The following is a 19,554-nucleotide window of genomic DNA, read 5'->3' on the forward strand; positions in this document are numbered from 1 at the left end:
GGACATTAGTGTTCCAGAACATTCTTGATAATGTTGGTCAAAATGAGCTGGTCTTCATAATGGGAGGCTTGAATACTGGGGCAGACAGAAAAGTATATGAGGATTGCATGATCCACTTTTTGGGAAACAGGGATGACAAATGACTTCATGCTGACCAACACAGGTATTGCCAAGAGAAAGAGTTGCGTGAATGGTCAGTATGCAACTCATGTAGACTTCCTGTGAGTAAGGAAAGGATATTGGAGTGAAATCAGTGATTGTAAAGTCATCCATATGAAATGGCTGGCCCCACAGCATAAACCACTGGTGGCCACAATAAACTGTAAATAGTGATTAGAGAAAGTTCTAATTTCAAAAGAGACTAGGCTGAAGACCTGGTAGTTTCTTGGAGTGAAAGCACAGGAATTCAAAGAAACACTCACAGCTCTAGCACCTGAGGAAGAAGAGGAAACAGCTGTTGCTGAAGAAGAATGGCAGCATATTAAAATAGTGTGCTTAAAAACAATAGAACAGGTATGTGGCTGACACTGTTATAGAAATGAATATCTGAAGAGAGCTGGAGATGTAATGTAGAAGCCCAGGAAGTTATCAGAAGAATGAAAAAGTGCAGGAAGAGGAGATGGGAAACACAGACCAGGCTAAAAGGCATTCTATTTGGCTAACAAATAGGCAAAAAGTGCAATAGCTAAGCCAAAGTGCAAGGCATCAGAAAAAGTAAACTACCAGCTTCTGAAAAGTGACTCAGCAGATACAGAAAGAAAATGTAATAAACTGCAAGGCGATGGCAGAAAGATAAAGCAGATAGTTGGCAGATGCTGTTCGTAAGACATGCCAGCAGTACTCTGTTCTTCAGTTCAGAGGACATCAAGGGCAGATGGAAGCAGTACTTTAAGAGGTGTCTGAAAAAGAAACACAGAAGTTGTAATGTCAAAAGTACAGTCTAGATGAAGGTGGAAGAAGAACTTGCTACCAATGAAGTACAAAATTGCACTAAGGAAAGTGAAGTTAGTGAAAATGCAAGGCTCTGATAAAGTCGTAGCAGATTTGATAAAGATTTTTGGGGATAGTCAGGCATATCTAAGGTGTATGGAGTGTGTAAGTGTATAATAACTAAGGGGAAAGTCACAGCCATAGGTAGCAATGTGTTAATTCTGTCAGTACACAGGCAGACCTGGCTCATCTAATGCCCTGTACCAGTCCTCAGTCTGGTAACTTTGGCACCTTTTCAGTTAGAGACCAAAAGAAAAAAAAAATCTGATCTGTGCACCTCTATCCCCATTACCCTAAGCTCTTCAAATGAGCAAACAAGGAAAAAAAGGTCAATGCTCCACTACCCAAGAAGAGCTGTACAATCAGCTTGCTACAGCAGGTCATTTCCAAAGAAATCTGAAGCTCTGAAGTTCTTTTCTGTGCCAGCATTTAAAAATGTCAGTACGCAATAGAATGCAGAAACTTCCCGATTGCACTGCTTAACACCTTGAGATCTAGATGGCTGATCCCTTCACAGCACTTCTATATACAGTATCAAACTCCTGCCACACTGCATGAAAATGTTAGAGGGAGTGATGCAGAGTTGTACAATGTAAGATGGGAAATGAGCAATCAGGATTAAGACCATTTTGGGTACAGACCAGAATGTTGTACAGTTAACCTAATTACTGCAATGAAACCGATAGTGAAAAAGAAGTTGTAATTATGAAAGGAGTCCAGCTGGGCATTCCCAGACTTGGAGAAAGCATATGATGGGTTCCCAAGGAAAATAATATGGGCAGTATTGTGATGGTCCAGATTCCCAAAAATATGGGCATAATTAGCACAACCTATGTACAGGGATGGTTCCCATGTAGGTTCATAGGTTTATAGGTAGGTACTAGGCTATTGGCCCAAGAGCCTATGTAAGCCTAGCCAACAAGGTTCCCTGGCTTAAGCCACCCAAGAATGTTATTTTCCTGTGCCACTGTCGAGCAGAGACACAGAAGTGGTCCCCAGGGTGTATTTCCTATTTCCCATCCACTCATCAAAATTTTTCTTGAAGAGTGCTAATGAAGAACTTTGCTTGACATAGATGGGTAGCCTGTTCCAGAGTATGGGAAGTCTCTGGGACAGGTTTCTATCCCTCTAGCATGTCCTGTTTATTGTGGTGACAAGGTTTAGGTCCCTAGAGTGTGGAGCTCGAAAGGATTGGGATTTCTTTAGGTGTAACATGTCCAGCAGCTCTGGGTTTGAAATAGCTTTATATGTTAGGCAGAGATCACCTCGGAGTAGGCGATATGCTACGGAGTAAAGCTGGAGTTTTTTGAGGCAGTCAGTGTAGGGCATTTGTTTGAGGCCAGTAATCCTTTTTGTGAGGTACTTCTGTGGCCTTTCCAGCTGCTGCAGATGTCTTGTGAGGTACATTCCAAAAGGGGCATTGTACTCTATAATGGGTCTAATGAGTGTCGAGTAGATGGGAACAATGACCTCTTTTTTCCTGGATGAGAACCCTTTTATGATGAGGTGGGCCATGTAGAAGGACTTCCTGACTACTGTGGTGATGTGACTATTAAAGGAGTGACTACTGTCCACCTGAGTCCCAAGGTCTCTTATCACACATTCGGTGTTAAGTAGATTGCTGCCTATGTAGTAGTTCATGGGTACAGAGATTTTACCAAAGGGGATGACACTGCACTTTTTGGCATTGAGCTTGAGGCCATGATTCTGACACCAGTCATCTGTCTCATCGAGGCCCCTCTGTAGAATGTCCACATCTTTTGGGGACTTCACTATGGCTGCTAGTTTGCAGTCATCTGTGAACTTCATTAGCCAGAGGCCTTCTGTGTTAGCCTGTACTTCAGAGAAGTAGATACCAAACAGGAGAGTTCCCAGGAAGGAACCCTGTGGTACTCCACTTGTTACTGCTTTGAGGTCAGATTTGGAGTCTGCAACTTTTACAGTGTGGGTTCTGTCCAGGGGCGGCTCATGCCATTGGACTGCAACCCTCCCAGCAAAAAGCAGCCCTCCCAGCAAAAACGTTTCTTGAATTAAAAAAAAAAAACATCATGTAAATTAAATATATATAATAAAATATTGATTGACCGACTCGCTAAGTCCCAGAACTCGAACTGCGCATGCTTGTCGAATTCCGGGTTTATTTATTTATTTAATTAATGAGTCCGACTATTTCTGTAACTCTAGACTGCTTTTACAGACAGTCCAGATATGAGAAAAGGCATCAGTGTGATGCCCAGATGTCTATGCGTTTTCTAACTGCACAGTAAATAGAAGGGGATTCGGACTGTCACGTCTGCAGTCACGTATGTGACGTGGACAGCTGGATTACTACTGATTGGTTCTCGCTCTCTTCTCAAAAAAGAGAGTGAGAAACAATTAGTAGTCTGTAGCTAGCACAGTACTTACTTGGATTTACGTTGTGCTACTGGCTTCTAGTGCTACTACGGACTATCGTGGTGAAAGTAAAAGTTAGTTGACTTGACTAACTGAAGTTTCTGTTTCTAGTATTACTTCTTTATACTTTATCTTTGTTTTTTCTTCGGCTTGCTTGCTTCTGCCCTTTGCCTTGCTCACTTTCTGGCTGAATTAAAGTCACAGAGAGGAAGAAATAAGATGCCGTGGACAGTCACTTACAAGTAAGTGAACTTAGTGAAGTAAAAGTTATTAAACCGAGGTAGGTCAGTGCCGGACTTGGCTCAGATAACACATACAAATGTCAATATATATATTTTTTTCTTCTTCTCTTTCGGCTGTTCCTGTTAGGGTTTTTTTTTTACTGTAGTACTTAAATGCAGCAGTAAAAATGTTGACAGAATTCTGCCACTTAATTTTCAGTGTTGCAAGGTAGTGCAGGGAAGATGACATACTGTTTCTATAACAGCTGCCAATGCCATGCTTCAGAAAAAGCCTATTTATCCCATGATGTTTCCTGTGAAAAATCCTGGAATAAGAATATCTTCTGAGCACACAAAATGAAGAGTGCTGTGTAACTTCCTTAGCTAACCAAAGAAGTAAATGCTTGTCATTCATATTTTCATTTAGCAGTTTGAAAATAAATTTGCATGGGGAGCCACCATGTTTTGGTGGTGGTGCTCCAAGTGCTCTATAGTTATGGGATAGGCTGAACAGAGGTAAATGTAATCCTTCAATTTAGGGCTTTTCTATAACAAAAAAAAACCTGGCAGTGTTTCCTTTTTCAGTACCTTCGTTAACACAAGTTAATATATATGTTTATTTTTCTTTGACATGAAAATAATGAGCTTTGGCATTGTTTCATGCTTTCTATATCATCTAAGAAACACTCCAAATCGACTAAATAAAACCAAAAGAGCTGTGCACGGGACACTAAATCCAGATGATGAATGTTCAACCCAATAGCTTTCAAAAGTATAAAGCAAGCAGTGAAAAGATAGATGAATCTAGTCTGTATATTGTATTGCTGTGCGTGTGGTCAGAACTGTGTATAGCTGGCATTCTGTACTCTTGTTGCCCATAACAGTCATTTCTCTATGGCATTAAAAATAATTTTTTTTGTTGCTATCAGATGGCTTCTGTCTTCCAGATTTAACCTTTTTTATTTATATTCAAAAATGCAAACTTGTGGCCATTGAAAGTTTTATCAGATTATTTAGAATATTAAAGTGTGACATGAGTGGCTGCATTAAATTATAGAGTTTCTGTTGATTTTCTGAAGGCTAAGGAACTGTCACTGATGTATGTAAAATAAACAAATGACTGCCAGTGGCCAAGCTACACAGCTAGAAAGGAGCTGCCATGTTCACAAACCTCAGTGTGTTTTTACCTTTCTCCAACTGCACAGTATGTGTGGGAATGTTGCGTGACACTGAACAGGTTACTGAAACACGTAGAAAGTGTTTTCAGGGTGCTTCAAATGGCAATATATCTTTAGTGCTACGTATATTACAATATACTCAATAAATAATTTAAATTAAGTACAGACAAGATATGTGGTTTAAATTCTTTGAAGTCTATATTGCAAACTAAATCCACTTGAACTGTGTACCACATGATGTAGAAACTACTGTGGGTATCTCTGTCCCATTTAAAGGAGTATCTACAAGCACATACACACATAGCTGCACAAGAAAATGATAATGAAATCCCATTGATGGCTGGAAATTATGCTTAAAAATCATGGGTATAATTTGATTTCTGGATTTCACCTAATGAAAGTGATTTTTTTTTTAGCAAGCAGTAAATCAGTGTCTCTATGCATTATCTATTATATTTAAGTATTTTGCTGGGCTTTAAGAACATTGTGTGTTGTGCTATAAACTGCAGCATACCGCAGAGGTATGTGTTCAAACAAACCTGCATATACATGTAACAATGTGTGTTGTGTAGAGTATTCTGCATGCGCCATAGTGACTGAGCATTTATTTCATGTAAATTAGTAAGTATGTCCAGCATTGATCCTACTGTGGCATAGCTCCACCCCTTTTAGTTGGACACACCCCATTCATGTTGGCCCCACCCATTCAGCTGTCTCCTGCAGCCCCCCTTTGATTTGAAGTCACCAGCCACCACTGGTTCCGTCAGTGAGCCAGTTGGCAACCCATCTTGCGATGTATGAATTTATACCTAGTTTAGTGAGTTTAGCTATAATTCCAGAATGGGGGATGGTGTCGAAAGCCTTGGCGAGGTCAAGATAGGCTGTGTGAACCACCTTACCCTCATCTACGACTTTGGTGACTGCCTCAAAGAAGTTGATCATGTTCAGAAGGCATGATCTGCCTTTCACAAATCTGAACTGGGTGGGATCCAGAGTTTGGAGGTTACCAATGTCTTTGTTTATGAGTTCCATGATGATACGTTCCATGGCCTTGCAGACCAGGCTCGTCAGGCTAATAGGTCAATAGTTCCTGGGATCAGTGGTGGCTCCCCCTTTGTGGAGTGGGATAACTGTTGCTGTGCACCATTCAGTGGGCACAAAGCCTGATGCAAGGCTATTATTGAACATGGTGATTAAGTGGGGAGCCAGTTCATTCTGAAGTTTGTGTAAAATGCAGCCTGGGATGTTGTCCGGTCCCATGGATGCTAATTTTTTGGCTTTAGAGAGTGCAGCTTTTACCTGCGTAGCTGTGATTACTGGGACTCTACATTCTTCCTGTATAGATATGGGCCCTTTAGGGGTTGAGGGGGGGTAAAGTTAGCACTGAACCAATCTGTCAGGATGTTGGCAATATCAGTTGGTTCTGTAATTTTCGTGCCTTTGTGCTGTAACTTAGAGCAGATCTGGGTGTTGCCATTGAGATTATTGACAATAGCTATAGAATGCTTTGTGGTTGTCCTTAGAATTAGTGATGATTTTGTTTCCATAGCTAGCTTTGGAGAATCTTATAAGGGATCTCAACTTCTTACTGAGGCTGACCAGGGAGCTCTTCCACTAATGGGATTTTACTCTCTTTTGCAACAGTTTCTTCCTTCTGTTGTACAGTTTGTTTATGGCAGGGGACCACCAGATTGGCTTCCTTTTTTTTGGAGGATAGCTTCTTGGTTCTGTTTGGGATAGTACAATCCATGCACTCGTGTAAGTGCTTATAGTGCATTTGTGTAGGATTCAGCAGTTGTAACTGTATTGTCCATATGCATGGGTGTCATGAAGTTCACCACTTCTGTCTTAAGAAGCATGAAGTTGGCTTTGAAGAAATTTTTTACTGTGGTTTCCTTAATGGGGGGTGGGGCCGGGATGTGGATATCAAGGGTGATTAGCTTATGGTCAGATCGGACCAACGAGGAATTGACTTCAGGTGTGGAACACCGGTTACTCATGTTGGTAATGACTAGGTCTAGGATATTGTTGCCCCTGGTGTGGGTGTGGATAAGTTGATCGAGGGCACTGGAGTTTATGAATTCCAGAAAGCATTGAGCTAAGGAGTTAGTACACGAGTAGTTTTCCCAGTTAATGGTGGGGTAGTTGAAGTCACCCATTATTAGGGTGTTTGGTTGAACCCTAATATTTTCCAGTACATCAAGAAAAGAGGAATGGGAATCCTGGGGAATGGTGGGGGATCTGTAGCAAGCTACAATTTGGATTGCAGTTTTAGTTTTACCCAGAATTAGTTGCACTTAGATAACCTTGGATGCATTATGCTGAGCAACTAGTCTGGAGGTGTGGATATCCTTAATGAATATGGACACACCTCCGCCTTTGGTGTTTCAGTCCAGGTTACATGACCAGAAAGTGTGGTATAAATTATAGCCTGGTAGTGCAGAGGTGCTCTCTGGAGCCCTGAACCAGGTCTCAGTCACTGGACAGATATCGGTGTTCTCCATTGTAAAGAGTGCCTCGAGTGAGTGCATTTTGAGATTTAGACTTCTAGCATTGAGTAGCATTACCCTCAGTTTTTGCTTGCTTGTTCCTGTTACGGTGGTGAATTTGTTATTTGAACCTTGACTAAAAAAGGCACTATAGGGGCAACAAGAGCCTTAGCCAGTATCCGGAATACCAGGGGCGACAGGTGCAGGCCATCTGTGGCTAAGCATCGTGGTCGGTCGACCATGTCATCCCAAGCAGACAGATACTGGATTCCCTTAAAATGACACCAGAAGCTTAGCCAATTGTTGAAGTCAATCATTTTGTCCTTGTACTGCAGTATCATTTGGGGCGATGGCAGAATGCTACTCAGGGCTAGGGTCATACCTGCCTGGGGTACAAGATCGGAGAGCTATTCCATGTCTCTTTTCATGTAGTCCAGGGAGGTACGTCTCAGGTCATTTACACCAACATGGACAATGACAGTGTCATATTTGTACTTGTTGTGGAGTGACCTGATTGCGTAGGTTATGTGGCGGATCCTGGCACCCGACAGGCATCTGACAGTAACCTTCTCCTTGTTTAGCCTGGTGAGTTGGACATCAGTGTGCCTGACTATAGAGTCACCTATGACTAGTGTGTTGGGTACGTTGTTTTGCCTTATTGGCTGTGGTTGAGTGGCACACTGAGTCTGTGGGTTATGTGTCATTTGGGTTGTATTGGGGGATGGAAGTTGCTTGCGTTTCTGCTTTGGAGGTCTCTGTTGCTTAGACAGATTAATATTGAGAGCCTCCGCAAATGTTTTTCTGTTATTATGTGTGGATTTTGGTGGTGTAGATTTAGTGAGACTATGTGATGAGTATGGTGTGGTGCAAATGTTTACATTCTCCTCATGGCTGTCAAGTTCAGTCTTGGTTGGAGGGAGCTTTACCTCCAGTTTGGCTAGATAAGTGCATCTCTCACAGGTTGTAGTGTTGGGTGGTAGGAGGAGAGGGTTGTCTGTGTACATGAGGCAATTTCTACATTGTCTCAAGATGCCCAGATTCATCAGATAGACAGGAGAGAACACTGGGAGCTGACCCTTGGACATGCCTAAATAAAAAACTATTTTCCTTTAGATAAGTGAGGAAAGTGAGTACAAGAGCTGTTTTTCTCTAAGCAAGTGAGAAAATTAAGTACAAAAACTGTTTTCCTCTAGGTAATGAAGAAGACTGAGTGCAGTAGTAATTAGTAGCTTATTTAGTGCTTACAAGTTCTGAACAAGTGCTGAGCATGAATAAGCAAATTTAAGTGCTAAAACTAAGAATCTGTATCTGCACTAGATGAGTTACAGGACAGAAACAAGTGCAAATGCAGGCTTTCAAATCAGAATGTTGAGAGAGATGGAAGAGATTGCCCAAACGGTCAATAACTACAATTTCTGGGCCAGAACCACTCCTTATGTGGTAGACAGGTTACCTAGTGCTTACCACTCCCACTGATAAGCTAGAAGGCTTCCCTCCAACACAGAAAGGCTTGGGGGGCTCAGAAGCTTACATGCAGTCCTGGATACAGCAAATCTGTATCTGGAACGCTAGTTACAGGAAAGGTAGGAAACAGGCTTACAGTTTTTTTTTTTTTTTACAGAAAAGTAGCAAAAACAGTAGTAAAAACAATTCACATGCAGTGCAAGCTAGCACACTTGAGTATGTAGCAATATTAGACCAAACACAGTTTACAAATGCAATTAAATTAAAAAGGACTAAAAGCAAGTGCAGAAAGAGTTTATTAGGTAGAATGTGGTAAAGAGATGGGACTGGGGGAGTGTCCCAGATCAAATCTACAGTGGACCGCGCAACTGCAAAAGCCACCAAACTTAAACTACAAACCAAAAATAGGGAGGGTGGGTGAGACAAAACAGTTTAAACAGAGATCTAAGCAACAACTAACAGTACACACTCTATAACCAAAAAAATATACTCAGCTCTATATATTTGCAGATAGTCTGAAAGGCAGTCTCTCAGAACACAGGTTCCAGCAATTAAATTCCGTCTTTTATTAACAGGTCAAATTTTATGCATGTTTGATATAATCACTAGAATGCAAGTTATGTTTTTCTCAATATTGAATTCTGAAAAGTATATTAAATAAAAAAAAAAATGCTGGTAGCAAAGACCCCTTCACTCCACCTTGCCATGAGTGGGACTTGGCCTCCAAAGCCAGATAACTTCTATAAACCAATTCCATAGTTGCACTATAGCGGAGAAAAAGAATTGTTCTGATCTTTGGTTTTATTCAAATTTTTGAAAAAATAAGTTGCTTGATTGCTACTGTTGGTAGTGTAGGCTGTAAATACTGCCTGGTATTGGTTATCTTGCATTTTGTAAATAATTTTTCTACATTTCAAGCTCAAGTTTATTAAAGTATCTATAACAAGCTTGTCACCTAAATAACATTCACTGTTAAATAACATTGCATAATAATACTACAAATCAAAACATTAAAATTAAAATAAAAAATAGGGAGGGGTGTTAATCAATGATCATGATTCATAAGCCAGCTGAAACAGATATGTTCTGGGGGACCTGTTAAAGCCAATTTTCATCAGAGATTCTGTCAGTCACTCTAAAAGAAGATTCCAAAGTAGAGGGCCATTTTGGGCAGAAGAAAGGATTCCAGATGGAGCCATCTATGTCTTCAGAACCAGTAACAGGCTCATGATGATTGAGCATAGGGCATTGGGCAGCTAATACCATGCAATTATATCCTGTAGTTGGGGAGATCAGGCTAACTACCCTGAAAATTAAGTAAATGTATAATAAGTTTTATGAGAGAAACAGAGAATTCATTAAAAACACATTGAAAGAAAGCTGGCATAGTTGTTCTTTACAGATCTTCTTTCAGCAATCTTGCAGCAAAGGACACATGATTAGTGCCAAACACAGACATAATTTGTGTATAAATCACTGATTGCACTGTTTATGCCACATAGCAGACCATAGACTGACCAGGTCTGACCAATTACTATGCAACAGGTAGTGAAGAGAGACTGCATGCTAATTGTGAGCTTGCCGTCTCACTTCCGGTCTCAGGTTATTAAGCAACAATAATTATTTCATTCATTTATTAAGTCTGCCAACATTCTAAACTAAATTGAGGACGTGGAATATTTTTTATACATATGTTTTATGGTTTTAGAATAAAAGAGAAACAAAGTTATTTCAGCATCTGCTTCTTCAGCACTGCTGTTGGATGCTTAGCCCACAGTAAAAGGAATAATGCCTCTTGTTTCTAGCTTGTTCTGTTGCCTATGTTTTATATGAAAATGATGAGTTGTAAATGATCAGCCTACCCATCCAGAAAATAAACTATATAAAATAAATACATTACAGTTTTACTAGTAACTGTAAAGTATGGTCATATGAAGAAAACAGCAATATTTACTCACTATTTTTCCGCAGTCACATTAAAACAAAAACAAATCAGTAATGATTTGAAAATATGATTTAACAGCATTGATTAACTGATTATTTTGTAACTAGAAGGTTTTTATACTATTATCGACCTTAAGGCAGCAGACAATCGGCTCATTTTTGCAAGAGTGTAGCTCTCAATACATTATCCATTGTGTTGCATATATCCAGGGAATGAAATCATTTTCTTTCATATGTAATGCAGTACTATAGCAGCAATGTTTCTTTCAACAGTTTCTCTGACCCTGTCCCAGCAGTGTGTGCAATAACATATTTGCACACATTTTTTTCAAAGAACATGATGTTGTACAAACGTTTCTGTATATTTTGCAGTGCTCAAAATCTTGTGACAGTGGCTTTCGTGTTCGAGAAGTTAGATGTCTTTCAGACGATATGACTCCAAGTGATGTATGCGATCCACTCCTAAGGCCAGAAGACAAAGAATCTTGTAATACACAGGCCTGTATACCAGAAATAGGTAAGAAGACAACATTTGTGGGTGTCCTTCTCCATCTAGTGGAGAAATCAAAAGTTACAGCCTGAAAAGTCAACCTACTCTTAACCATAGAGTAAGAATGCAAGCTATTTAAAAACATAAATGTTTACAAAAAAAATAAGATCTTTACATTTTCATGTGAATAATGTTTAGGTTTTCTATAAATAATATGCATCACAGTAACTAAAGCATTACTTCTACAGTCTGGCAGTTGGCGCAGAGGGTTAAGGCTGTGTACTGGTGTAAAGGGTTTGATTCCCTCAGCCATCATTTGCCTGTTGTGTGACCTTCAGCAAGTCATCTAAGCAAGCATTACTCCTGAGTCATCCCCAAAAAGGGATTGTGTGTCCAGTCATCCTACCTTGTTACCAAATGCAAATTATTTATAATAATAGCAATAATAATAATAATAACAATAACAACAATAATAATAATAATAATAATAATTATTATTATTATTATTATTATTATTATTATTATTACAGCATTTCCCAAATTGTTGAAGGAAGCTTAATGAAAATATGAACCACATGATATTTTGATAAAGGAGGGTTAAAGCAATTGTCTTCCTTTCTTTGTATAGCTATGTAAATGTGCACATGCATGCACACATTTATATAAATATATATTACACACATGCATTCATTTGTATATTATCTGTATCTATGCTTCCAATTACACACACACACACGCACACGCACACACACACACACACACACACACACACACACACACACACACAGGGATGGTTAGATATACATGTATATGAATATATATATATATATATATATATATATATATATATATATATATATATATATATTTACTGTAGTACTTCACATTTGAGGGAATAATATCACCACTACATATCTAGCAGCAGATAAAGGCATTATTAAAAAACTTAAGCATGCAAAGTACTAAATTATTTCAGTATCAAAAAAGAAAGAATTCTCTGTCGGCTCCAGAAAGCAGAGGAATGAAGCCCTAATAGGGACCTTGATGACCTAGGATCAGCTAGGAACTCATTAGCTGAAGGAGAAAATCAGAGAGCATGGCAGAGATTAACTGATTCCAACTCACCCATCCTGAAGAGACAGAAGTTGTTTGGTCTGTTGTAATTCCAGCATCTACTGGAGAAAGGTGCATCCCACGCAGAGCATGAATCAGTGAAATGTGTTTAGCTGTGCCAAAACATGACCACATGGTATCCCTCATCAGGTATGTGCAGAAATATACATACTCACACAAGAAGACATTGGAGGCCCTCACATCTGCAAGTACATGTCAACCTCATGGCAAAGACTTAAACAAAAAACAGAAAACACAGAATTGCTGTCTGGATGACAGACTCCTGTGACTTGCAGTCACCCTACAGCTGAGGTAAACAATGAGACAATTGACAACAAGGACGGCTTATGGTTATCAGATACCGCAGGATAAAAAATACATATTCAAAGCTGAAGTAGATGGTTTGTTGTTGAAATGCTTCGTGCTTTTAAGGTGGAGTCATTTAAAATTCACATGCCTTGTACTGATTTTAACTGGATTATTTAAGACTTGCAATGATGTATGCAAATAACACCAGAGCCACATGTGAATGATACCCTGCCACTCAGTATTATCTGAGATCAAATTTTAATGGCAAGGGTTCAGACTTGTGCACCATTTACACTCTTTTAATACTGTGGCTCTTTTCTGGAAGTGTGGCATGAGAAACAAGGTTTACAGGTAGGCTGTTTATATGTTATTTGTAGTTTATAGTTGTCCTGTACTTTTATGATGGATGATTTCAATTAACCATTAGTTAACTCATTCAGCTATACCTAAAAAGCTGGTTACACCCAAAGAATCCTGGATTACTGCACTTAATACAATTCCTGAGAACAAATGGTAACACATACCTCATGCTTACCAAAATAGCCTCCTACATGTACTTCTCCTATAGTATGTCTGTCACAAATTAGTGACCTTCTGTTTTAAAGTCTAAAAAATACACCCACGGAGAACAGTTGTAAACCTGAGGAATTTACATGGACAAACCAACACAAACTCTGTGATGAACTCTCAACATTTACTTCCTATGCAGTCTCAGCTGTAAATTATAAAACAGAGTTCTACTTCCACTGAAAGTGTATAGATCTGGCAGTCCCTGTTAGAACCAATTCTAATAGGTTCATAGGTTCATAGGTAAGTACTAGGCTATCTGCCCGAGGGCATCTATAAGCCTAGCCAGAATGTGTTGTCTTTCGCCGCCCCCTTAGATTAGTTCCCTGTGCCTCTGTCCAGCAGAGTCATTAGTTCCCTGTGCCTTTGTCCAGCAGAGCCACTGCAGTGATCCCCAGGGTAAATTTTCTGTTTCCCATCCACTCATCACGGTTTCTCTTGAAGAGTGTTAGTGAGGGGCTCTGCCTAATGTAGATTGGAATCCTGTTCCAAAGCATGGGGAGTCACTGGGACAGGAATCTATCCCTCCAACACATCCTATTTATCGTTGTGGTGAGGTTTTGACCCCTAGAGCATGTAGCTCTCAGGAATTTGTTTTTTTTTAGGTGGAGCATGTCCATCAATTCTGGGTTGGACATAGCATTGTATGTCAGGCAGAGATCACCTCTGAGTAAGTGGTATGCAACCGAGTACAGCTGGAGTTTCTTCAGTCGGCCTGCATAGGGCATCTGTTCAAGGCCAGTAATCCTCTTGGTGAGGTACTTCTGTGGTCTTTCCTGCTGTTGCAGGTGTCTTGTAAGGTACATCCCAAATGGGGCATTGTACTCTATGATGGGCCTGATGAGTGATGAGTAGAGGGGCACAATAACCTCTTTTGTTCTAGATGCGAACCCTTTTGTGATTAGGTGGGCCATATGGAAGGATTTTCTAACCACCATGGCAATATGATTATCAAAGGGAAGATTACTATCTACTTGGGTCCCCATATCCCTTATTGTTGTTGTTGTTTGTCTTTCGGCTTTTCCCGGTTATGAGTCGCCACAGCGGATCTCCGGTCCGCTAATGATTGGCAGTAGATTTTCACGAACGCCAAGGTGCCAGCTCAATGTTTAACCTTCAATGAAGGCATGCCTATTTATGCATGTCTTTCGAATGCCCACCCAACTGTGGGGAGGACATGCAGACTCCACACAGAAGGCACTCCAGATCCCTTATTACATTTTCTGCATTTAGGGGACTACCACATATGTGGTAGTTCATGGATACTTTGTTTTTTTCCAGAGGGGATTATTATGCACTTTTTGGCATTTAGCTTGAGGCCATGATTTTGACAGCAGGTAACTGTCTCAATGAGACCCTTCTGGAGGCTGGAGAGTAAATTATGGCCCCCAGTAATGAGAAATTTAAAAGTAAAGAATTTTTGTGGTCCAGTAGTATAAATAAATTCTACAATAAAAGAAATATGCTGAGTCCCTCAATGAATTCAGTAACCTGCCACACATCAGCAACAACAACAACAGAAACCTACCATCCCCACAGCTAACCTCCCACTATTCCACTTCAAAAAGGTTAGAACCAAAGAGATAGAAACACAAATAGATGAAATACAAATTGATATTCCGCCGGCTCAGATAATCTAGCCTCTTGGTTCATTCACCTTTGTAAGGACTTATCTCCCACCCTCTCATTCATATATATATATATATATATATATATATATATATATATATATATATATATATATATATAAAACCTCTGTTTAACAAATAATATTATGCCTCAGATATGGAGAACAGCAATTCCAAAACTATCCAAGCCAGCTACTGCTTAACAATGCCATCCTATTTCAACATTTCCTACTTTAGGTAAAATACTAGAAATGATTATCTACAACCAAAATACTGCTTATTTACATCAGTACCATCTTCTTTCCTGGAAGCAACATGGATTATGGTATGTCTCAGTCAACATCCTATCCTATATGGACAAAAGCAACCTGACAGGAGCTGCCCTTAATGAATTCACAAAAGCTTGTGATCTAATTGATTATAACTTACTAGTTGACAAATTAACTTAAATAGGCATTAGTGGCAATGCAAAACCTTGGTTATAGGTTTCCTCACCAATAGAACCTTCAAAGTGAGCATAGGCACTACCATATCTGTAACAATTCCTGTTATGAAAGAAGTCCCCCAGGGTTCCACTTTGGCCCCTCTGTTATTTTCCATATTTATCAACAAACTCCCATCTGATCACCCTCAGATACCCTCAATTCTTTATGCAGCTGACATGGTCATCTACAGGTCATACAAATTTCACTCTGTTATACAAACTCAGATCCAAGATGACCTCCAAACCGTAAACCAATGACTAATAGGCAAGAAATGTATACAAATCCATCAGAACCAAAATAAATGCTATTTGGAGCCAACCAAAACTAGAAAAGGCGCTCAGATACCTTAATATTAAAGATGTTAACTATACCACCATTGAAACTACCACATCCTTCTAATACCTTGACATTTGGTTAGACCAATCCCAAAAACATGAAAAAAGATCAACACACTAATATTCTGGGTGAATAAGCTACTGCCTCTTCTGTCTAAGCCAGCAAAGTTGCCATAGGCAAAGATATACTGTTATCTCAACTTGAATATGAACTACCCATAATAGCTGCAGCCTCGAAGTAAAATGTCTCCACCTTGTAAGCCATCTCCAATAAAATCTGACCATTCATTACTAACTCCCTCATTAATAAAGACCACTGCATAACTCTCACCAAAGCTAAACAACTCAATAGATTTAAGAGACAAACTAATATTAGGATCATTAATTCATAAAGCCGTTTCTCCTGAGACATCTTCCTCTCTAACTCACAAACTTTTCACCAAACCCCACACATATAATCTCAACCAAGTCTACTAAAGCCAAAAACTAAATTTCATTGCACTGACCATGTATCCTCCATCCTAGCACCTAAACTATGGACAAAACATTTCACTCTCAGTCAGAGACATCCAAATGCATTCAGACATTATGCAACAGCTCAAGGAACACCTCTTCCCCCAAAGTGCATCTACATGCACGCGTCATGTTGCATGAACCCTGCAGCTCTCTCACACCCCTTTATTCCTATTTCATCCTTCTTTATATCACATTGTAACCCCTCACTTGCTCTTTCTTTCATTCTACCTCCCTCTTCTCTTTGTGTCTCCTTTCAGCTCTTTCCCTCCGCATGTCTCTCTGTCTCCACCCCATGGTATCCTTTGCTGCAACTATCCTCACTTGCATCTTTTAATGTCTTCATACCTCTTTATAAAATTATATGCTGATGTCCCTGTAGCATAAGCCATCTCAGTCATTATGGCTACATATTATCTATAAAGCTCTGATCAGCCCAATTTCATTTATCCATACATGTTTTGACTTTGTAAACTGCTTCTTGGACTAAATGCTGTAGCATATTTTTGCATCTGTAAATATGTATATGTTTTATCGCATATACTTGTATCTATAAACATGTTTGGTCATTTCTTATGTGACTCTATTCACCTAGGCTGTGCCTGCAAATGGTCCACTGAGATCAATGCACTACCTGGGTAAAAAAATATTATTACACAAATAAATTTGTTTAGACTATTTCTTTTTATGTTTATAGTGACAGTTTATTCCTGGGCCTTCAGAGGCACTGAGGTGCAAAACTATTCCTATTGTTGTTTTTGCCATCTATTTTTTAAAGTTGAATTCCTGGCTTAGTGTTTACCTGTGTTATGTGCATTCTCAAAAAAATTATGGACTTTTTCTATTACTATAACTCTTTTTTTTAACAGCAATGGAGAATGCAAGATCTCCGTTGCTTCACACTGTCTCACTATGTTAAACTCGTTTAACATAGTGAGACAGCTTTAAAAAAAGCAACAGAGATTCTCCGTTGCTTTTTTTAAAGCTGTCTCGCTATGTTAAACTCATTTAACATAGCGAGACAGTTTGCAAAAAGCAATGGAGATCTTGCTTTCTCCGTTGCTTTTTTCAAAACTGGCTCGCTATGTTAAATGGGTTTAACATAGTGAGACAGCTTTAAAAAAAGCAACAGAGATTCTCAGTTGCTTTTTTTAAAGCTGTCTCGCTATGTTAAACCCATTTAACATAGTGAAACAGTTTGCAAAAAGCAATGGAGATCTTGCTTTCTCCGTTGCTTTTGCCCACAGCTCTGATGTACTGCACAGGCATACACATGCGCAGTACATCAGAACTGCCGCAGAATACCAGACAGCTGTGGAAGGGCAGCAAGAAGGCATTATACAATGTCATTATTTAAGAAAAGAAATTATTTTTTTTTCTTAAATAATGTCATTGTATAATAGCAATAACCCACTTCTGGGTGTGGGTAATGCTGGATTTTCCCACGGTTGGCTTTGTTTGGCCACTTGGGCTTCGCCCTCGTGACCAAACCACACCAACCATGGGTAAATGCAGCATTACCCATACCCAGGCATGGGTTATTGCTATACTGCATCACATTAAGGACTGAGGCAAATGGTCCTGTTAACATGAGGTGGTATTTTGCATTTTGTAGACATGTTAGTCACTATGACGAAAGACCTCATTATTGCCTAATTTGCATGCTCAGTGTGTTTTATTAATTTTCTCTGATTTGTTCAATTATAGATGTGTGTGTGTGTGTGTGTGTGTGTGTGTGTGTGTGTGTGTGTGTGTGTGTGTGTGTGTGTGTGTGTGTGTGTGTGGTCTGCTTTCAAATGTTTTTACTTTCTGAGTGACTTTTATAATTTATTACAAGTTTTCTTATGTTTATACTATATCCTGTGCATCTATATTCTGTAGTCACTCCAACTAGTTTGTCATTGCATCAGTCAAATATACTACTCAGTGTTACACTTCTGTAGTAGAAATAATGCCAATATGCTGGAGCATATCTGCCCCATGAAACACAAAATTCTGGAGATTTAGATATACTACAGTCTCCTCTCTTTCACCCTCTGTATTACATTTCACTACTTTTCATAAAGTATGTCTGTTGCCACTCAAGGAGAGGAGAGATACATATATAATTAAGCTATAACAGGTATACCCAAGTTACTATTATCTGGAGTCAACAAATTCCTGTCTGTAATGTCCAGTTACAGGCTAGGTCTGTTGCCTCATCTTTCCAAAAGGAATGCACATAAAACATGTATGATTTTCTTTTTTTGCCAATCAACAGCCATACAAACCAATATGTTGGATGTATCTGTTGTTGTGCAGTAACCATATTAATTAAAGCACTAAATGTGCATGTTTGCATCCTAGTGGCATCTATTTGCATGAACATCATACCCAGTGCATCAGTGCAGGCTTACCTAAGGTGCAGTAGTCAAACAGCTAGATGTAAGAGAGTCTCCGCAACTCTTAAAATAACTTACTGGGCTATCCCTCAGTCTTACTCATAATCACCCATATTGCCTGGTTGTCTGTGAACTGAATCTCCCCCCATTAGAGTGCAAGGAGGTATCCCACACCCAGCTCAGAATTCAGTACCCCTAAATGTCTTGTGATATATAATGCTAAAGGATGTATTTAAAATAGTTTTCCAGTGAGTGTTACTTTTGGCTTCTAGACCTATTAGCAAGACAAGGCATTTAGTTTCCTTTGGACTCCCTCATGTCAACCCGGTCTAGCTGCTTCTTAAAATCAGCACTTTAAAAATTTTAAAACTTGCAAATACCTAGATACTAACCAGTGCTCTGCAAAAAAGCTATATTTTAAGTCCATAAGCCAACTCCCAGTGCTAAACAATGCACCCTCACAGCCGTGATGGTTCACCTCTGTATCATCTGTTGGATATAAACTCAGAAACATATGCATGAGATTTGACCAGTTCTCCGGATCATTTAAAAGGAAGGTAAGTCACATTATAAACTTCACTATCTTAGGAGTTCAACAGCTGATCAATGTTCTGCGGCCCTGTTTCCTCCTCACAGTCCTACTCTCTGTAACTACAATGGTAAAGAGAGGAAGAGTATATGTAGTATCATTTTGAATCAGTGGTACATATTCCCTATTAAAAATATATTTATTTTCAAGTTAGCTGAACTAATAACTAGGGCCAAAGGAAAATTACAACCACATTTTTTTCAATAATTGATATCTTGCCCTCTGTAAAAAATCTGCATTTTTTTAATAATTTATAACACTGTATTTTTATTAAACATACTGAAACATATTACATTTTCAAATAAATCTAGCAAAGGATATCAATATTTTAATAGAATGCTGCACTGTATCATTATGAAAGGCAAAGTAAGTAATTTTTGCATGATTCGTTTCATCATTTTTGCTAAATAGTAATTCTTGAGCACTTGAATCTTGAGTTAAAACAGGTATGCAGAGAACTTTTT

At 39.2% G+C, this 19,554-nt stretch overlaps 1 protein-coding gene across 1 annotated transcript in view; it reads left to right on the forward strand.

Moving 5' to 3' along the window:
• THSD4 (thrombospondin type 1 domain containing 4) overlaps nucleotides 1-19,554 on the forward strand; it is a 1,382,388-nt gene that overhangs the window by 1,335,039 nt on the left and 27,795 nt on the right. The window contains exon 11 of the mRNA XM_044078569.1: nucleotides 11,053-11,197. Within this exon, the coding sequence (XP_043934504.1) occupies nucleotides 11,053-11,197 (145 nt within the window). The remainder of the gene's footprint in view (nucleotides 1-11,052; nucleotides 11,198-19,554) is intronic.

Source organism: Protopterus annectens, chromosome 7.part1 (assembly GCF_019279795.1).
Source record: "Protopterus annectens isolate FY-2018-M chromosome 7.part1, PAN1.0, whole genome shotgun sequence".
NCBI classification, from domain to species: Eukaryota; Metazoa; Chordata; order Ceratodontiformes; family Protopteridae; genus Protopterus; species Protopterus annectens.